General features: G+C 35.6%; 1 protein-coding gene across 19 annotated transcripts in view; it reads left to right on the top strand.

Moving 5' to 3' along the window:
- Positions 1-20,380, top strand: part of LOC307155720 (adhesion G protein-coupled receptor L3) — a 324,537-nt gene that overhangs the window by 224,114 nt on the left and 80,043 nt on the right. For 18 of the 19 annotated variants that reach the window (XM_079866593.1, XM_079866603.1, XM_079866600.1 and 15 more), the window contains one exon: positions 5,784-5,822. The exons of the other annotated variant lie outside the window; for it this stretch is intronic. In XM_079866593.1, the coding sequence (XP_079722719.1) occupies positions 5,784-5,822 (39 nt within the window). The remainder of the gene's footprint in view (positions 1-5,783; positions 5,823-20,380) is intronic. 19 annotated transcript variants of the gene reach the window in all.

The following is a 20,380-nucleotide window of genomic DNA, read 5'->3' as shown; positions in this document are numbered from 1 at the left end:
GCAAAATAGACGTGCCGCCTGAGGCTGAAAATCAAACTAGTTTGATGTATCCGGACTCCATTGGACGTCATGACACATAGTCTAGACCAGTTTAGACGTGATACGTGACAATGGTTTGGAAAAGCTAATCATAACTTATTGTTATCATTTTTTACTTTACCAGAAGACAAAGACAAAAGAGAAAAAAACAAAAAGAGTGAGCAAGATAAAGCGTGAATGAGAAACTTCCTCTTTGATGCAGTCAGTATGGAGAGCAGGAGGAGGAGAGCAGTGGGTGTTTTTTTAATGATGTCCATGTTTGTCAGGATGAATGATCCCCTGTGTTTCTCCTCACAGTCAGCCGTCCGTTTAAAAATAGGTTTCACTCGGGCGAAGAAAAACTCTCACCATCCTGAGCCTCCTATCGCTCTGAGGACAGTATGCGGCATGAATAATCACCGCCGTTATTAAAGTTTCTGTGGAGTTAAAGAGGTTCGCTTTGACGTTATTTTCTCCAGACCTGCGTGTTGTTTGTCGTCACACGCTGACGTCTTGATCAGACACTCAGCGAACAAAGACGATTTATTTAGACATTGTGTGCGAGTGTAGGTGTGTACTAATATTACACAGGGTCCTAATTGCCAATTGCCAATAAAATTTGGCTTCAGTGAGAAAATGAAATATAAGGCGATAACTTTAGGAATTGCAACATTCACAAACCATGCAATAAATTAAAATGTTCCAACCCTATACATATTATATTAAGACAAACTTTAAAGACCCTTTATGCAAGCAAGTGCTCAAGTTACAAAAAAGTTCAATTTTGGGAGGAGTATGTTTACATGTGGTTTCAACAACCAGATGCATTTACATTTGTCCAGTTTCATCTGGAATGTTTCTCAGACCAACTCCTGAAGTGGTTTGAGTGATCGGATTTAAATCCGTCTTGAAAGCGTTTCAGATGGCATTTACACCTGGGACCCTATTTTAACGATCTAAGCGCATGGTATAAAGCGCACTGCGCAAGTGCACAGGAATACAACTGGAAAGTTTGGTGTATGTAAGTGCTGCTGAAGTGGAGATTTCTGGCTCAGAGTATGAGAAAAAACCCATTTTGTGAAAACGGCCTTTAAAGATTTGTATTGTAAAAATTCATACTTTTTTAGTGGAAACAACTATTTACAGACAAAATATCTTATCAAATCATTAGCAATCAACAATACAAACTAAAACACATAAAAACTTATAACACAACATTTATGGCCTTCAACTGAACTGAACCCCAGTAAAAAACAGTCAAAAACACACTCTGGAAATGCCAGAGCACATCACGTGATGCATCTGAACCAATCACGTTGTCAGAAATTGACATCAGCCAATGAGATTTCGCTTTTAGAGTTAAATGCCCCATTGTACTTTCACGATTGGTTGGTGATAAAAAGGAAATTACCATATTTGGATCCGACAACATTGTACAGGAGAGAGAGAGAGCTTTCCAACGGTATATGTGATGACAGGGTGCAGACAGCGATCGCGGAGCAGCGGGATGATTTAGAACGCCAACTTTTGTTGAATTTAGGAGAAATCTACAGGCGCAAATAGACAAAGTGTAGTAAAATAAAGACCTAAATGTGTATTTTGGACTTTTTTTCACCACAAGTCTGAAAGAAGACATGTTATTGAAGACAAATAGTCCTAAATCTCAAAATTGACCAGTGAAAAAAAAAACGATGCTTTTGCCTGCCGTGTCTCCCCTTAAACAACGTGGTGCAGGACGTGAAAATGATAACTGCGTCGGGCTAAAACTAGCAAAAAACACTTGCGTTGCCCCGCATTGTGCCGAGTGTATGATAGGGCCCCTGGTCTTAAAACACATGAAGTGACCAGGCCCCTATCCTCAGAACTGCCATTGTTTTCTGTAAAATAACACAATTATAATTAAATTGTTTGCGTTTTGCAAACACTTTTATCCAAAGTGACTACAATGCACTAAATGCATTGATCAGTTCATGCATTTCCTGGGAATCAAACCCAAGACCTTGGTGCTTCTAGCGGCAGGCTCTAGTGTCTGCGCTAAAGGAACGCTCAAAATTAATTAACTTGGCTGTAATTTTCAGATTGGGAAGCCCAACCATGGAACACAGACACCTGTTTTAACGCATCTTCTGTGAAATTCACACTTTCTTTCCACCCACATTTCTGCAAACTTCACTTTCCACAGCAGCAGTGATCAGTGTGCGTCACACTCACACCTTTTGACGGAGGCCGTTACACTCCCCTCGCCTTCATGCTAATTAATCTAAGCGGTAATTTTAAACCCAATCTGCCTTTGAATTTCACAGCTGGTTGATTTAAGCTGCTGTGAACGCAGAGGTAGAGCTTCAGACTCAACCAACATCTGCTTCAATACATAGATCACTGATTTAAATATCAGCTCTGTTCAGAATCTAGTGAGCCATCTATTGCCACTACGTCTTAACAACACTAGCAGCGGTTTGTGCAAAAATATTGAACAAAAGCACATTAGAGACTCTGAGACTTAGCTAACAATATGATACAAACAAATATTAAATTGTGCCATTTTAATGACATGCATCTATTCTTATTGATCCTTTTCAGTGTTGAATTCAGTGTTAAATTTGTATTTTTCATATACTATTATAGTGTTTATTCATATTTTTAATTAGCTTTTATTTTAATATTTTCAATTTTAATTTTTGTTTTGATCATTTTTGTTGTATGATTGTCATTTTTTTTATATATATATTGTCATTTAGCATTTATTTATTTTATTTCAGTTTTAGTAATTTTACTTAAACTTTAAGTTTTAATTGCATGGAATTTCATTAAAATGTTTTTTTTTTTTTTTTTGACTATTCAATGTTGAAATTAGTGATATTTTAGTATTATTTATATACTAATATGGTGTTTATTAAAATTTTGAATTATATTTTTGTATTTTAAGTTTTCATTTTAATTTTAGTTTGTTTTTAGTAATTTTGTTACATGATTTTGTCAGTTGTATTATTATTTTTATTTAGTTAACTTATTTTTATTTCAGTTTCAGTTTTAGTAATTGTAGTATTTCAGTTTATTTAATTTAAGTTAGTTACCAAGGCAATTGTATTTTTTTCATCTAATATTTATTTCAGATTTATTTCAAAATGATTTTTCATAGTTTGAGTTAACAATAACAACACGGATTCAAATGACATGTATTTATAATCATTCTCCATGTTCAAAATGGCATACTAACATACTACTCTTGCTATTTCTGCAGTATATGTAAGCGATTCAAATTATGCCAAATCTTTGTTTAACTACTAAATTAGCGAAAGAAACTGTGCTGAAAATATTATTGCACAATGCAATGCTTTTGACTTGACCTTTTCATGCGACACGCATCTCCTTCTTGACTCGTTATTTGTTTGTCCTGCCAAATATAAACATAGTTATTTCCAAAATGCTAACTGGATGTCACTCTGGATGACTGTAATTATCATATGAGAACATGGCAGGCAGGTATCCATTACTTTCATGTGCTTTTCAGATTGTAAAGATAGGCTACAGACGTACAGTCAGCAACTCTGCGCCGAAATGTTTTAAAACACTGTCAGTCGAAAATCCCTTGATTTTGCGACATTGGGCCGAGCCAAAGAGCTTTGAAACACTAAAGGCAAGATCAAGATACTTTTACAGAGTAGGGAACCTGAGGATGCGCTAACAGGAGCTGCTAAAGACTGAAAGTAATGTGCTGATCTGCAGGAGACTTGTGATCTCAGACAGGTGCTGCTAAAGATGGCTGCCGTCACACAGAATCATCCCGCATTAACATTCGGGCACCAGCAGAGATGGGACGACAAACCTGCCTGCTATTTATTTTTATCTGTTCCCATCCCTCGCTCTTCCTCTGTGAGACTCAATAATTAATGGACTACAAACACACACACACACAGGCCTCGCTGCTCTTTACTCATGTGGGGACGAGAAGAGTTTGTGCGCAATCACAACTACAATCAGAAGCTGTCAAACTGAAGGCCCGGTTCTTCAAGACGGCCTAAACCAGATTAAAAACCTTTTACCCTGTCTAAATGTAAAAACATGGAATGCTGGGATTGGGAATGAGCTTGGTTTCCTTGAGTCTTGCTCTCATTGGTGACAGAAGGGGTGTCATGGCATGAGTGAAATATATTATGTCAGTATTTCATAATAATAATGATAAAAATAATAATAATTATTATTATTTTGCTGGAAATTCGTCCCAATTTTTTTTATTCACTTCCGTTCAAAAGTTTGGGGTAATTTAAATTAACTGTTTTCTATATGAATATATTTTAAAATGTAATTTATTCCTGTGATTTTTTTGCATCATTACTCTCTACAGTCTTCAGTGTCAGAAATCATTCTAATATACTGATTGGCTGCTCAAGAAATGGATTATTATCAATGTTGTTCAGCAGTTGTACTGCTTCATAGTTCTGTGTAAACTGTAATACTTTTTTATAAGGATTATTTTATTAATAAGTAATTTTATTAAAATAATTATTAATAAGTTTCTTTACTGTCACTTTTGATCAATTTAATGCATGAATAAAAAGGACTCCAGACTTTTGAACGGAAATGTTACATAACCTTAGAGTAATATGTATTTTTGATAATCTATTGAAATAAATATTTATAAATGTAATGAAATGTTATAAAAGGTAATTCAATTGGAGATCATTTATTTTTTCTTTCTTTCTTTTAGAACTTGCTGAAGATAGAATTATTTATAATAAATCAATGACAACCAGGGCAAAAAAAAACGTTGCGTTACGATTTTAATGACAAGCGATTTGTTTGTCCGCGGCAGACGCAACATGACAACAAGACGTGTCAAAATCACAAATCAATCACAAATCTCAGCCAATCAGAAGAGAGTGTGGGCGGGCTCTTTCTGAAAGCGCACAACTGACTCGTATGGACAAGTACATAATCAAATGGGGTGACTGATGCAATCTTTGTCATGCAATACGCTTATTTGTTAAAAATGTGAACGTTCTGAAGATGTAAGGAAGATGTGTTTGATCTGTCAGCCGCTATGTTGCATAAATAGATATAGTTGATAAAAATATAGTTGAGAACTGTAAACGTCCGGTTGCACCGTATTTATAATGCATAATGTATATAGAATTGATCAAAACGAAAATGTCACATACTCCAACAAAACAGCAGTAACCAGCCCAAAAGTCTGTAAAAATAGGGTTCAGTGTTCAGTATTACTATGAAGGCGGTTTCCGTATTGATTTTTCACAGTGTTTTTCCTGTAAATTTCTCTACAGATGTTTCTACTAATTTTTTTTCTTACAGTGTACGACACTCTTTTGAGCAGGCCATTTCTGACATGTTGAAGTTTTTGGATCTGTCTCATACATGCAAAAGTGGATTAATCTTTTCCTCTGGGTTCAGTAGGATGTGATTTATGTAAATGATGCGCTTTCAAAGCCTCTCTCACACCAAACGCAAATGACACTTTAAATAGAACAGGATAGAAACTATAGATTCCCATGGAGCCATTCATAATGGGGGTGAACATTCACTTTGTACAATTCACTTGCACATCAACACAGATTCTGTATTCATTTAACACATTCAATAATACAGAAAGGTGCATTCGATTGCATCAAGTATGGGACAGAATTTGCTTTTGTTCAACCCAGTGATTATTTGCTTGAAGATGCTTTGTTGTGTTTGGTGTGAAAGTCCTTGAGAGTGTCAAATTTTCTGCTTGATACTAAAGCAACTCGTCTTCTTTGGGTTTTCAGCTGCAGAAAAGGGAGCGTTCATGTCGCTATTTTGTCCAGGTATTTTTCCTCTTTATATTTATACCACTTTCATCACATCTGCTGTGGCTTCCATCCCACTGTGTGTGTTTGAGCTCATGCATTTCTCTTCATTTGCACTTAAGCCATGTTCCCCATGTTTTTGTAAGGTCATATTGTTGTCAAATGAGGCCTTGACATATTTTCAACTTCACCTCTGCAAATTACCCATAATAATCCACACACTCTTAAACACTTCTATTTGAAAAAAAGAAGTACACTGTAGCATGCAATTAATTATTATGGTAATCGTATACTTTAAATGAATATACTTAACACTCTGACACATAATTGCATGTTAATTGCAAATAAATGAAAATGTATTTTAGTTTAAATTTATATTAAATGCAGTTATTGACATTTAGAGTGATTTTGTGACCCATTTAATTAGGACTTAAATTACATCTATATATGTAAATTTATAATTCTATTTTCTTTGAAATATGATTAGTGTACAGTAGAATATACAGCATTGATGGTAACCTAAAATATATTTTAATGTACTTTCTACTGAAACATGTATGTCATGTATTTAAATATAGCCTATATTTTAAGTACACAATTTTGAAGATGAAGTTACAGTTCAGTGCATTTAAAATATGCACACTACAGTTAAAATGATTATAATCAGTACTTTAAATGTGCTTTAGTATGTTAATCAACACATCAAAATAAGTGTACTTGTTTAAAGCACCACAAAAGATTAAAACATAATGATTTAAAATGTACTTTAAAGTAAAAGTGCACTTTTTAAGTGCAAAGTGCACTTTTTAAAAGTGTACCCTATTGAGAAAAAAATATACTTTATTGTATTTGAAATATATTCCCTTTTTCAGTAGTACATTGCAAATATACTAGCAAAAAATGTACTATCTTTAATTATATTAAAAGTATATTAGCATTATGATTCCACCTATTTTCACAATACTTTTAAATATACCAAACTTTTAACACTTTAAAATAATTGTATTTAATAATAAAATAATTTAAAAATAATACTTTAGTATATTTTCTAAAAATATATTTTAGAAAAATATACTTGAAATGGAAATTCAGTTTATTTTTTAAAAGTGTATTTATTTGCACTTTATAAAAAAATATATTTTAGGTATATTTTAACTGTGTGCTGGAAATGATCATTGTAACAATGCATTGAAAGTATACTTTCAAAGTACATTATAGTATACAATAGTATTTTGTTCAAAGTATAGCTAAGTTTTATTTATCTAATAATGTACATTTGTTATTGAAGACAAAGTATGTAATTTGCAGTATTTGGAATAAGCCAAATGTATTAATGAGCCTATACTTATTACCCAGATATATCGCTCTATGATAGCCTCGTGGGCATGTGCGCCGACATGTGCCTTGTGGACCTTTCCTGATCATGTCCCTCCTCTCGCTCTCCCACCTCACTTCCTGTCTAGTTACTGTCCTATCCTAATAAAAGTTGGAAAAAAATGAAAATATATATATAAATACACTTATGGTGTATTGCTTGTATGTTTCGAAGACACTCGTATACTTGTAACACAAATAAAGTACACTTTAATATCTCTAATCAAGCATGTAATGAGTCCCTACACAGGCATTTACTTAAAGTATACTAAGTATACTTGAAGTTGGTCCAATTTAGTACACTTAAAGTTATGCTTTACTACAATTGAATTACAACTAAAATATACATAGTACAAAATTAGTTGTTTATAAAATAGTACACTTCAATCTTTCATTTTTGGGTGGACTATCCCTTTAAGTGTTAAAAACAGTCTCTTCAAGTACACTTAAGTGGCCTTTTATTTAATTAATATTATATTATCTGCAAGTACAGTTTTTAATGTACTTTTAAGATTTGAAGTACACTACAAGTGCACATTCAATACAATTAAGCAAACTTAATCAACAGTTATCAGTCAATTACTAACCTAATGCTGTAGTAAAATGTACTTTTGTTCACGGCCTCATTATTACCCATAGTTTTGTGGGTTTCATTTTTATTTATTTTTTTGCATCAACGAGAGCAGCTGTACTTACTGTCTTTTAAAGTAAATTAGTTTTAGCTCTAGGTCACTTTTTTAAGCTATAGGTTAGAATGAACTGTTTTTAACATTAATAATAATAATAATAATAATAATTATAAATGTTTTTAGAGCAGCTAATCATCTATTATAATGATTTCTGAAGGATCATGTGACGCTGAAGACTGGAGTAATGATGCTGAAAATTCAGCTTTAACATCACAGGAATAAATTAAATTTGTAAATATATTACAATATAGAAAAAAAAGTTATTTTATATTGTATTGACATGAAGGTTTCAGAAAGCACAGCTGGTCTCAGATCAAGTCGCCTGCAGCTTTTTGCTTGGGCTGCCTGCACCCCCGTCAGGTCATGTGATTGTCAACTTTCTCAGCATGCACTTGACGATTGTTGAGCCACTATCTTGACCCATCAGAGGTGGCGGTTTCTGCCTTCAGCATATGACATTGATGAAGTTTACCCTGAATGTGACGTGTGAGGCGAGTGCAGGCGATGTTTTTTTGCGTGTTAGTTCAGATGTCAAAGATCATGATGCTATTGAAGATGCTGCTTGCTTACTTCTTCTTTATGACTTAGTAATGCTGCGTTCACATTAGAGCTTGTATTTTAAATCCGAATCTGTATGGTGGACTCTAAGTATTACTTGTGGAAGTGATGGTGTAAAATTTAGTGGTGTCCCATATATAATTCACTGATAACTGGGGGGATTGTAGAATGTAGTTATTTTCAAGCATTTTCAAGCCAATGATGTGCAGGTAAGACCACTCCAATCTCATTTGCCAATGTGTGTGCAAGCGTGACCTCGAAATATACAATGTTTTTAGCAAAGTCAGTATGCCATGGCACTCTGTGAGGATTATTTATCTTGAATTCAGTTTGTTTTGTAAAGTAATTGGCAAAAAAAGTGACAAAAAGCCACATCTACTGCAATGTTTAGTTGCACATATGCTGTCCAAAAGTTTGTGGAGAGTAATAAGAAGAAATTAATACTTTTATTCAGCATGGACACATTAAATTGATCAAAGTCATTTATTATGTTACAAAATATTTCTATTTCAAATAAACAAAACTTTTGAAATTTCTGTTTAACTTAATTGTGTGTTTTTTCTCGTAATTGCAGTGGTCAGAATATATATATATATATATATATATATATATATATATATATATATTTTTTTTTATTATTATTTTTTTTTCAGATCTCATGCACAACATGATTAAAGCTCTCATCATAATGAAAATAATTAAAGCTGCATCCAAAACTTCAATAAATGTATGCATCCATTCACATGTGTGATTCAGGTCACATATGCATGCAGAAGATTTTGGGCCCTATCATACACCAGGTGCAATGCAGTGCAAGGCGTGACACACATGTTTTTTGCTAGTTTCAGCCTGACACAGTTATCATTTTCACGTCCTGCGCCACATTGTTTAAATAGCAAATGCATTTGCGCCCATCTGTGCGGCCATGGGCGTGCTGGTCTGAAAAGAGGTGTGTTCTGGCACATTGTTGGCACATTGCTATTTTGAGGCAACAGAAATAGACTGTGCCATTGACCAACTGAAACCTGGTCTAAAGTCAATGGCGCAATGTTTTTTTTTTGTTATTTAAAGAGTGTGTTAGTAATGTGCGCCTATAGGCGGGTCCACAACGGGCGTACACTCTGCTTATTACACACACAGGGATGCGCAGCAGCACACAAACATGCCAAATATTAAAAAATAAAAGGATTACAATGTAAAAGATTATTTTTGTGTACATAAATATATGGTGGAATCCGTAGATGGTCTCCTCGCTCGATTTAACCTTGCGCACGAGCAAATCCGTTTCTGCTCTGGAGACGCGTTCGGTCTTTCCACTATCTAATTCCTCCATGTAAATAGCGAATCCGCCATGGCGTCAGCGCAACTGGCATTTAAAGGGAATGGGAGATGAGACTCTTTATTGCACGTAAAGCCCAAAGCACACCCATTACTCATTAAGAGAATAGAGACAACCCTTTAGACTATGCACCGGGCGCGCCAGCCATTTTTCCCGTCGTTAAACTAGCAAACTTTTCGGACACGACCTAAGTGAACTTGTGCCATGCGCTTTAGACCATGTGCTTAGATCGTTAAAATAGGGCCAGAATTGAATTTGACTTAAAAAATCTGAATTGCGAGATGTAAACTCGCAATTGTGAGAAAAAAAAGTCTGAATTGTGAGATAAAAAGTCCCACCTACCTTTTTAATTTTATTTTTCTGTGGCGGAACTCAGATTCAGAGTCAGATTGTTGAGCGAGTGAAAATATATCTATGCTAAACTTATACCAAAGACTACTGGCTAGTTAAATCTAAGAATTTACTAGCCAATGGCTAATGATGATAGACATTATTTAGTCGCCCAAAGTGAAGATTTAGTCGCATATATGCGAGTGATTTACTCGCATTGTAGAGGGTTGCCTTTTTTTAACCTTTTAATTATTGATGGAAATTGAATTCAAGTTTTGTTCAAGCAAGCAAACCAAGTATGAAAACATCACACAAGCATGAATTCTGCACAATACATAGTACATGTTATTTATGTCAGAAAACATCGTACATACAAATCAGAAAGGCTTTTGTCTAAGTACTATAACAGATTCTAAGAATTTAATGAGTAAATCAATGGATTTGCTTTCACTGCTCAGTAGAAGAGAAAGTACAGTAATTCTGGACAAGAAGACCAGTGTATTTCCACTGAGAGCTGAGAAGTGCAGAGATTTATTTTTTCTTTATTATATTTGTTTCGTGCACCAGCGCAATGTTTGACTTATTAATAACAGTGATGGATCAATAACCGACCTGATCCGAAGTTAAGAATAGATTTCTTGCGCGGTGTTCAGAAACCAAAGCCCTTCACCGAGCTCGGTGTATATCACGAGTACAGAGTGTGTTTTTCTAAGGGGAAATGAGTTTGATGTTTAAACTATTGATGCCCTTTCACGATCAATAAACGACCCACAACAAACTGAGCTGCATCAGATGTTGTTCTGATGGAAAGAGATGTTTATACACTTGGAAAGCTCTTGCAGGCACTGCCGCCTGTCAAGATGAAAATTGTATTAAAGGTTATTCTATATATTTCTCAGTGTGTATGTTCACAAACAACAGCCTTCTTTTTCAATTTCAATTACTATTTAGAATATGGGATTATTATTATAATATAAAAATGTAGTTCTGAACAGATTTCTCAATTTTTTCACCATTATTTAGCTTTCTAATAAATGTGGAATTGTATGCTGTGAATATTGTTGACCATTTGATGAATTGCTTATGCTTTGGATAAAAGCATCTGCTAAATATATTTTATATGTACATAGCAACTATTTTCTGTTGCACTTAAATAGCTACTCAAATGGAAAGTTCCATCATATAGAAACTGTGTTCTAAACCCATATGATTTTATGATATGATACTCATATTATGATACACATATGATAAGGATTGCAAAAGGAGAAATGTTGAATAATGTTTTCCCAAGCAATTATAAGGAGACCAATTTCTCCTTTTGCAATTAAAATGTAAAGTAATCAAAATTTTGGAGTAGTCATTGTAGGGAGAAAAAAAAGAGATGCACACAGATTCTTAATGTTTTTTTTTGTTTGTTTTTTTTTGTTTTTTTTTATCAGTGACAATGTATCATGTTGGCATTATTGTGTGAGATGACTTTTTTCTTCACGACTTTTCAATTTGCCAGTAAAGCACTTTGAATTGCCATTGTGTATATGTGCTATAATAAGAAATTGGCCATACCTGTATCAAAGCAGGTGCTTTTCTCTGCTGCCATTAATAAAGTCATTCCTTACCCTGTTGGAATGAGTGAATGTCTGTGTTAGACTGTGCTGAAAAAACATTATCAAAAATACATCCTAACACAGCTCTTATATTTTAGACACGTAACCGTCAGTGCAGAGAGGGATTTAACCATGATGTGAACATGTGAAGTGTCTGTAGGCTCTCATGTATGCCTGACATTGATGGACTGAACCCTGACCAGCCTGTTGGCCACCTCTGTTGCAATGGTCAGAAAAAAAAAAAAAAAAAAAAAAAAAAAAAAATATATATATATATATATATATATATATATATATATATATATAATTTTTTTTTTTTTTTTTTTTTTTTTTTTTTCAGATCTCATGCACAACATGATTAAAGCTCTCATCAAAATGAAAATAATTAAAGCAGCATCCAAAACTTCAATAAATGTATGCATCCATTCACATGTGTGATTCAGGTCACATATGCATGCAGAAGATTTTGGGCCCCTATCATACACATGCGCAACGTTAGTGTTTTCTGCTAGTTTCAGCCCGTCATAGTTATATTTTTCACGTCCTGCGCCACGTTGTTTAAATTGCAAATGTATTTGCGCCAATCTGTGCGCCCATGGGTGTGTTCAGGCGCATTGTTCGCGCGTTGCTATTTTGAGGATACTGAAATCGACTGCGCCATTTTTATAAATATTTTTTTGTTATTTAAAAAGCGCATTAGTTATATGCGCCTATAGGCGGGTACACAACGCGCGCACACTGCTTATTACACACACAGGGATGCGCAGCAGCACACAAACATGCCAAATATAAAAAAATAAATAAAAGGATTACAATGTAAGAGATTATTATTGTGTACTTGAAGATATGGTGGAATCCGGTTTATCCCGTAGATGGTATGCATGCTCGCTTTAACCTCGCGCACGAACAGATCCGTTTCCTCGCTAGAGAAGCATTCAGCTTTTTCGCTTGCAAATTCCGCCATGTAAATAGCGAATCCGCCGTGGCTCGAGCGCAACTGGCTTTTAAAGGGAATGGGAGATGAGACTCGGATTGGTTTTGTGCACTTTGCACCCAAAACACACCCATTACTCATTAAGAAAATAGGGACAACCATTTTAGACCATATGCTTGGTGCGCTGATAATTTTTCCTGTCTTTAAACTAGCAAAAGTGGATTCAGACACGACCTAAGTGCACTTGCGCCGTGCGCTTTAGACTATGCGCTTATATCATTAAAACCTTAGACTGATACTAATGCACAAGCTCTAATCCTATTGCTAGTGTCCGCCTTTCATTGTTTGCGTTTCAGCAAATCATCGTGGATGAATGCGATAACGTGATTAATATTCATGAGCCCCAACAGCTTGCTGTTAGGTGTTAAAATCGGCATGAAATGGAAGTCGCGATAGGCTTTTTTCCTCTATTGCATCGTAAATCTGAGTGAAACGGCTCCAGGAATGAGAAAAAATGTAGGGCAGGACTTGATTTCGTCCTAGGGAATTGATTGGATCGTAGAAAGTTGGGCATTGTTAGCTAAATGGAGTTTGCACTCAAATGTGGAGGGTATTTAGTCCCACCCTCCGAATAGAACAGATGTCGTTTGAAGGAGGAAGGGCATTTAGTGTTTTATTTAAAGATTATGAGGGCATATGAAAAAAAAAAAGTGCTCGGCTAATTCATTGATTCACAAAATTCGCACAATTAAGCAAATTTATGCTTAAGTTAAACAAGAAAAATATCTGCCAATGGGGTCAGAAAAATTATCTTTTCACTTTTAATTGTTAAATTTATTTCTTGTTTTAAACATAAACATTGCATAATTTTGATAATTTTTTTTTCAGAAAACAAGACTTAGGGCCCTATTTTAACGATCTAAGCGCATGGTCTAAAGCGCATGACACAAGTACGCTTAGGTCGTGTCCGAATCATCAGGCAAAGGGTTGTCTCTATTCTTCTTGATTTACTCATTAAATTCTTAGAATCTGTTATAGTACTTAGACAAAAGCCTTTCTGATTTGTATGTACAATGTTTTCTGACATAAATAACATGTACTATGTATTGTGCAGAATTCATGCTTGTGTGATGTTTTCATACTTGGTTTGCATGCTTGAACAAAACTTGAATTCAATTTCCATCAATAATTAAAAGGTTAAAAAAAGGCAACCCTCTACAATGCGAGTAAATCACTCGCATATATGCGACTAAATCTTCACTTTGGGCGACTAAATAATGTCTATCATCATTAGCCATTGGCTAGTAAATTCTTAGATTTAATTAGCCAGTAGTCTTTGGTATAAGTTTAGCATAGATATATTTTCACTCGCTCAACAATCTGACTCTGAATCTGAGTTCCGCCACAGAAAAATAAAATTAAAAAGGTAGGTGGGACTTTTTATCTCACAATTCGGACTTTTTTTTCTCACAATTGCGAGTTTACATCTCGCAATTCAGATTTTTTAAGTCAAATTCAATTCTGGCCCTATTTTAACGATCTAAACGCATGGTCTAAAGCGCATGGCACAAGTTCACTTAGGTCGTGTCCGAAAAGTTTGCTAGTTTAACGACGGGAAAAATGGCTGGCGCGCCCGGTGCATAGTCTAAAGGGTTGTCTCTATTCTCTTAATGAGTAATGGGTGTGCTTTGGGCTTTACGTGCAATAAAGAGTCTCATCTCCCATTCCCTTTAAATGCCAGTTGCGCTGACGCCATGGCGGATTCGCTATTTACATGGAGGAATTAGATAGTGGAAAGACCGAACGCGTCTCCAGAGCAGAAACGGATTTGCTCGTGCGCAAGGTTAAATCGAGCGAGCAGACCATCTACGGATTCCACCATATATTTATGTACACAAAAATAATCTTTTACATTGTAATCCTTTTATTTTTTAATATTTGGCATGTTTGTGTGCTGCTGCGCATCCCTGTGTGTGTAATAAGCAGAGTGTACGCCCGTTGTGGACCCGCCTATAGGCGCACATTACTAACACACTCTTTAAATAACAAAAAAAAACATTGCGCCATTGACTTTAGACCAGGTTTCAGTTGGTCAATGGCACAGTCTATTTCTGTTGCCTCAAAATAGCAATGTGCCAACAATGTGCCAGAACACACCTCTTTTCAGACCAGCACGCCCATGGCCGCACAGGTGGGTGCAAATGCATTTGCTATTTAAACAATGTGGCGCAGGACGTGAAAATGATAACTGTGTCAGGCTGAAACTAGCAAAAAACACTTGCATCGTGCTTGGCACTGCATTGCGCCGGGTGTAAGATAGGGCCCTTAATATCTTAAGTAATTTTGCTTCTCATGTAAATGTACCATGATTTAGTAATGTTTACGTTTTTGTGCTTGAAGACAAGACAAAAAACACTAAGAAGGAAAGTCACTTTTTTTTGCAGTGTCTTGGAAAATCCAACTTAACCTACTGCTGTGGTTTGACACACGGTCGTTATTAAATGGACTTTAATGGAGAATCAGTGTTTAACAGCATGTGATGTTTTAAAGATGAATGTGACCTTACTTGATCCCAATGTGATGCTGTATGAGAGACAGACACACTTGTTTTATAGGCTACTAAGATCGGTGTTGTCTGTCTGCCAGGATCAATTGCAAATGCATACAGACACACACTGCATAAACTAAAGGAGTTTATTTCCTAAGGCATTTAAAAGGGGCATTATGGGTCGGTCTAGTGTCTATATGCACAACATAAAAGCTGCATAAAATAAAGAACATGTATTAAAAAACACTATATGAATTTTCTTGTAAAGGCTACGCACACACACAATTTCCTTCTTTTTTTCTTTTTTTTTTAAACAATGCAGTATGAGTCTAGCTGGTATCTATATGCACAAAGCAGCATGCAATATTTGTTTTAAAATTAGAACTTGTATTACACAATATGAGTTTTCTTCCTTTAATGACTATCAGAGTGATCAGCCACACACACATGCAGTTATAATGCAGTCTGGAAGTCATTCGTATGTATGAGAAGAATCACCAGATTAGCACAAGCAGATTTTGAAACACACACACACACACACACACACACACACACACACACACACACACACACACACACACACACACACACACACACACACACACACACACACACAGGAGTTGTTGGAGTTTGCAGGGTTTCTTCTGCTCTGCTGCTGAGATGATTCAGTATGTCTGACCTTAGAAACACGTGTGCTGCTGAAAAAGGGTGAACCTGTCAGGAAAACTGTCAAGAAATGTCAAAATGAACTAAAGATCCTATATCCAGCTTATTTTTAGGACCATTTAGATTTCTTATATTGTCACATTATTTTCATGACACTTAAGCATATTTCCCCTTTAAGTTCTCAGAATGTGAAAAACATAGTTACTGTAATGTGATTCATTTTTTTTTTTTTTTTAATAGGTATGGTTTTTGTTTTCTCTGTGTTAATCTGCTTTAAAAAAAAAAAAGATTATGTTGGCAGCTCATAGAAAAGACGTTTTCATTCAAACGATCTGTTGTGTTAGATCAAGTTCTCAGTTTAACAGTTGTTTCTAATGTTCTGCTAACACATTTACCTCCCAGAATCCTTTAAAAGGCTAATCTGCATCACAAATGCATCTCTCTCACTCCTCTCAATCCGTATGTATTCATCTCATTAGCATAGAGCTCTCGAAGTTGAGACGTTTAAGTTAATTGTGAGCCTGCAATCAGCACCAAATGTTTGCTATATGAATATTTATTGTGTTGTGCACAATGTGATTCATGATGATTCATAAATTGGAATTAGAGAGCATTTGGCAGTTTGTGTCTTGGCGCGATTACGTTCCCCCTGAGCTCAGACAGCCTGACCTGGGATCATTGAGTAATCTGCTTGTGTTCTCGCCGGGGGTTTGTTGATGATCTGGGGTCAGGTGGTAAGCTGCTCACATTGGCTGGTCCAACCTGTGTAAGCCATGAGATAGAGTGGTTCAGTTCGGCCCAAACTCATAGCCTGAGCCGGTTCAGCGCTGCGACGGATTACAGAGATCAGCACTGGTGCACTGACAGGACATTTTTTTTACTTTATACCCAGAGAGCAACAGTAGATTAGTGCGGTAATGACAAAGATGCGTTTAAGGCTCAAACTTCTCCATGCCACCGAAACATGTGACTCTGCGGGATTAGTTCAGCCAATGAACATTCTGTCTTCTTTTACTCAATGAAGCTGTGACTTTGTCATAAAAAGTGTGAAAATTCTGATTTAATCGTGTCTTTATGATACATATAATGCTAGCAATTAACCATTGTCCATTTCCCCCCAGAAATCTTTAAGATGTTATTTCTGTCGCAAGGTCATTGTTGTTAACTAGAACTATTAAAACATTTGGTTACACTTTATTTTAAGGTGTCCGTGTTACAGTGTACATTTAAGTGCTGAGTAATATAAATTAACTATGTACTTACTATAGGGTTATGAATAGGATTTGGTTTGGGATTAGTTGCTTGTAATTATGAACATTTTTAATAATTACAACAGTAATTAAGTGCGTAACAATGTGTAACAAGGACACTGTAAAACAAATTGTTACCAAACATTTTTGTAGGGCTGCAACTAGTGATTATTTAAATAATCGATTAATCTGTCGATTATTTCTCAGATTAATTGGATGAAAAAAAAAAAAAATTACAAAAATAATAATTATTAAATTTCAAATTTTCGTTTTAGTTCAAGTTAAATTACTAACTGGAAATAAAAATAAATAAAAACTTAAAATGAAATAAAAATAAATGAAACTGTCACGGGTTAGAATCCAAAGAGTCTTGAAACAAGAAATCTCACAAAATAGTAATTTAATAGGACACCCGAATACTCGAAGGTAGCAGGTAACATAAACACAACTAACATTTACGATGATCGACATTGAACTGAACCAAACAATTAGCTAAGCTATGACAACAGGTGAACGAAATGACTAATCAAAAGAACTGAGAAATTAGGTCAAGACAGACAAACTGAGAACAAAGAATACCGATGACGACAAACTGAAAGTCCATAAACATGACAGAAAGCTAAATAGTAATATAAAAAATAATAATGACAAATAATGACAAAATTACAAAAGAATTAACTAAAATTAAAAAATGCTAATTCAAAATATTAATAAAACTACAATAGTATATAAATGATACTAAAATAAGAATTTTGTCATTTCCATCACATAATGCCAACTTTCAGAAGAAAAAAATAAAAGACCCAGAACTTTTTTCTTCCGAGCAACGCAAAAGCTTGAAGAACGTAATGAGACGTTTGCACCAGTACATTAATGACACCAAACACCAATGTTTATAGTGTTGTCAAAAGTCGATAAAATACTGAAATAGTTAAAGGGGGTGGGTTTGAATTGGTACCGACTACTGAAATTTTGGTATAGAGCGGTGCAGGTATGACGACACTTTGTAGGCCAACCGGCAGTTAGCATCACGCTGGTTCCCTCGACAAAAACCCAATAGGATTTTCCCATAGGCTTTTAGATCATTGCTAAAAACAAGCTCTTTGATCAACAAAAGTTTATGATACTTGCTCTTTTTGTCCATCAAGATATTTAATAAATTTTGAAGCCTAAATACAGTCGCCAGAAGCAAAAAGCTAAAGGTAGACTATAAACGAAACACCACGGTCGCTCGGCATCAACGTCACCGCCACTAGAATTCCGACCACTACCTCACTATTTATCTAAAAACATTTTCCCAGAACATTTGAGTTAGAATAGTTTATAAGAGCACAATTATAACCATAACAAAGCTGTAAAAGTGGACTGAGTTTACCTTTTCGCCGTGATGACGTTTAATCTCCCCGACAGCCTCTGTAGTCCCATTTAGCCACTTGTTAGCAACCACCTTTTTCAAGACACGTAACAGCTTCAAAAAATCACAAGTGGGGTAATAATGATGTGTTTTAAGTCGTAGAAAGAAACGTGAAAGTGTCTTGAGCTTGTGTTCACCACAGACCTTATTTCATCCATTTAACCAAAACTCCATTCAAAAAACCCATTGACATCAGGACGATGGAACCGGAAGTGCTAAAATGCTAACTCGCTTCTGCATTTTGGCCTACAAACTGATGTAATACCTGCACCACTCTATTGTGACAACAATTTGAGAGCTGCAGCATAGCACAACATTTTCAGTGAATAATGCATTCAATTTAAGCATAAACATTCTTCAAAACATCTTTTGTGTGAGGGGAGAAAGATGATTCAGGTTTGGAGTGAGAAAACAACAAGTGTCATGTTGTTTGGGTGACATTCTCTCAGCATTAGCACTATTATGTGTGAGTGTTGACTCTCCGGAGTGTGACATTGATGTCTTGATTACATAAACACACATACAGTATGCACACTCAATTCCCGTACAAAAGCCTCGATTCACCTTCTGCTCTGCCTGTAAGTTTACCTTCTCTGCATCGGAATATTCTCTTTCATACTTTATTGATCAAAAGCCCTGAGAGCCGAAGGGTTCACTCGGTCCTTGTGCGGTAAACTGCATTATACCGGACCTCTCCTCCCATAAAGAGCTTTGTCTTATCTGTTCACTCGAGTCGAGTGCATTGAAAATGAAATGTCTTGAAAATTCCACAGATGTCGACTTTTAGCCTTGGCCGTGGAGCTTCTTTGAAGTGAGCACAAATCAGCATCTCTTGAAAGTTTGCGAGTGGTTCCCTGAACCTCAACTTCTGTTTCATCTTTTCTGTCCTTCCCCTTCAATAGATTTCAGTCATTCTGACAAAACTGAAGTTTCCCAGCTGTCATTCGCTGCACATGTTTAGGCTTTGCCTTATTAGCATTCCAGTTGCAGTTTTCGCCCGTAGCATTTTAAATGTTTAATTGGCGGTAGTGGTGTTAAGCCGAGTGATGAGGTTTTGATGATGGAGGTTAAATATTATTAAAGGGCTGAATGATCGACCACAGCTGTAGTGCCGTCTTCTCATCCGAATTTGTAGCTTTTAGTGAAGAGCTCTTTCTCTGTAGAGCGTCCACTTCTTGCGAAACTCACAGGCAGCAGTTGTTGAAGTGTCGGATTGGTTAGTGTTTTCAACAACTTGATATCCGGCATTGCAGAAAGCCAGAGGCAGGTGTTAAATGACTGTGTGTGTGTGTGTGTGTGTTTTGTACCATCTGTCATGTTATTACCAGTGTTTTGGACATGGTACAATGGGAATGAAGGTTCACATCTTTTGATCAATTAATTTTTTCAAGTCATTCACTAATTGTGCATATGCACTACATGATTCATCTATACATTTCATATTAAATTTAGTTCTGAATTTATGGAAAGATTTAGGAACTACAGAAACCAGACATTCACAAAACCACATACTCAGGGTGGCGTTATAAACGTGTTAAGATGAAATTTTATACTGAGATATTTCATCTTTATATTGTACTGTATGCCATCATATACAGGAAAATAGTAACACAATCTGCATTATAGATCAAGCTGTGAGGTTCCTCTGCGTAAAAATGCAGATAAGCATATGTACAGCTGGTCTGTAATCTGTTGGGTCTGTAAAAGTTTGTGCGGAAAGCCCTTATATGGAGATGATGGGGTATGTTTATGCAAATTACTAACCTCGGCCATGTGGTTGTTCGTTTTGAATGCTCCAAATTCATTAACATTACAACAAGGTTAAGAACAAATTCATGAGTGTATGCCTGTGTTGTGAATTAGGCGGACA

The sequence above is a fragment of the Squalius cephalus genome (genome assembly GCF_949319135.1).
Source record: "Squalius cephalus genome assembly, chromosome: 3".
Classification (NCBI taxonomy): Eukaryota; Metazoa; Chordata; class Actinopteri; order Cypriniformes; family Leuciscidae; genus Squalius; species Squalius cephalus.
This window is presented reverse-complemented; position numbering and strand designations above follow the sequence as displayed.